The sequence below is a fragment of the Rhincodon typus genome, unplaced genomic scaffold, assembly GCF_021869965.1.
Source record: "Rhincodon typus isolate 14 unplaced genomic scaffold, sRhiTyp1.1 hic_rhity00013746, whole genome shotgun sequence".
Taxonomy (NCBI): Eukaryota; Metazoa; Chordata; class Chondrichthyes; order Orectolobiformes; family Rhincodontidae; genus Rhincodon; species Rhincodon typus.
In genome coordinates this window covers 107-540 of record NW_025979384.1, presented here as the reverse complement: position 1 = coordinate 540, position 434 = coordinate 107, and the positions used below count along the sequence as shown (strand labels likewise).

General features: G+C 59.7%; 1 protein-coding gene across 1 annotated transcript in view; it reads left to right on the top strand.

Moving 5' to 3' along the window:
- Positions 1-209, top strand: part of fdps (farnesyl diphosphate synthase (farnesyl pyrophosphate synthetase, dimethylallyltranstransferase, geranyltranstransferase)) — a gene marked incomplete at its 3' end in the record, with an annotated part of 5,430 nt that extends 5,221 nt beyond the window's left edge. The window contains exon 5 of the mRNA XM_048594728.1: positions 87-209. Coding sequence (XP_048450685.1) covers positions 87-209 — 123 coding nt within the window. The remainder of the gene's footprint in view (positions 1-86) is intronic.
- Positions 210-434: the final 225 nt, after the last annotated feature.

The window sequence follows — 434 nt, the reverse complement described above, 5'->3', positions numbered from 1 at the left end:
GGGGGGTGGGTCCGAGCCTGTGTTGGTTTTACTGTGTTGGGGGACACTGTTTTATATTTCTCTGTCTCTGCCTCTGTCTCTGTCAGGAGGGCATAGGGCTGGATGCGATTAATGACTCATTCCTCCTTGAAGCTGCGCTGTACCAGCTCCTTCGCAAGTACACGAAAGGCCAGCCCTATTACGTGAACCTACTGGAGCTGTTCCTGCAGGTCAGTGACCCTCCTGCCAACTGCTCAACGGGGCTGTCTGAGTCCGTCCACACACAACTCCTCCCCCCGCCCCCCCCCCCCCCCCCCCCCAACAGCTCGAAACAATATCAAACAACATGCTGGGGTGTCTATGTGGTTGTGGGGGGGTGGGGGGTGCGGGGAGCAGGAGGCGGGCAGGGAGAGGGCGATTGGGTGGGGAGTTGGCAAGGGTGAGGGTGTGTGGGT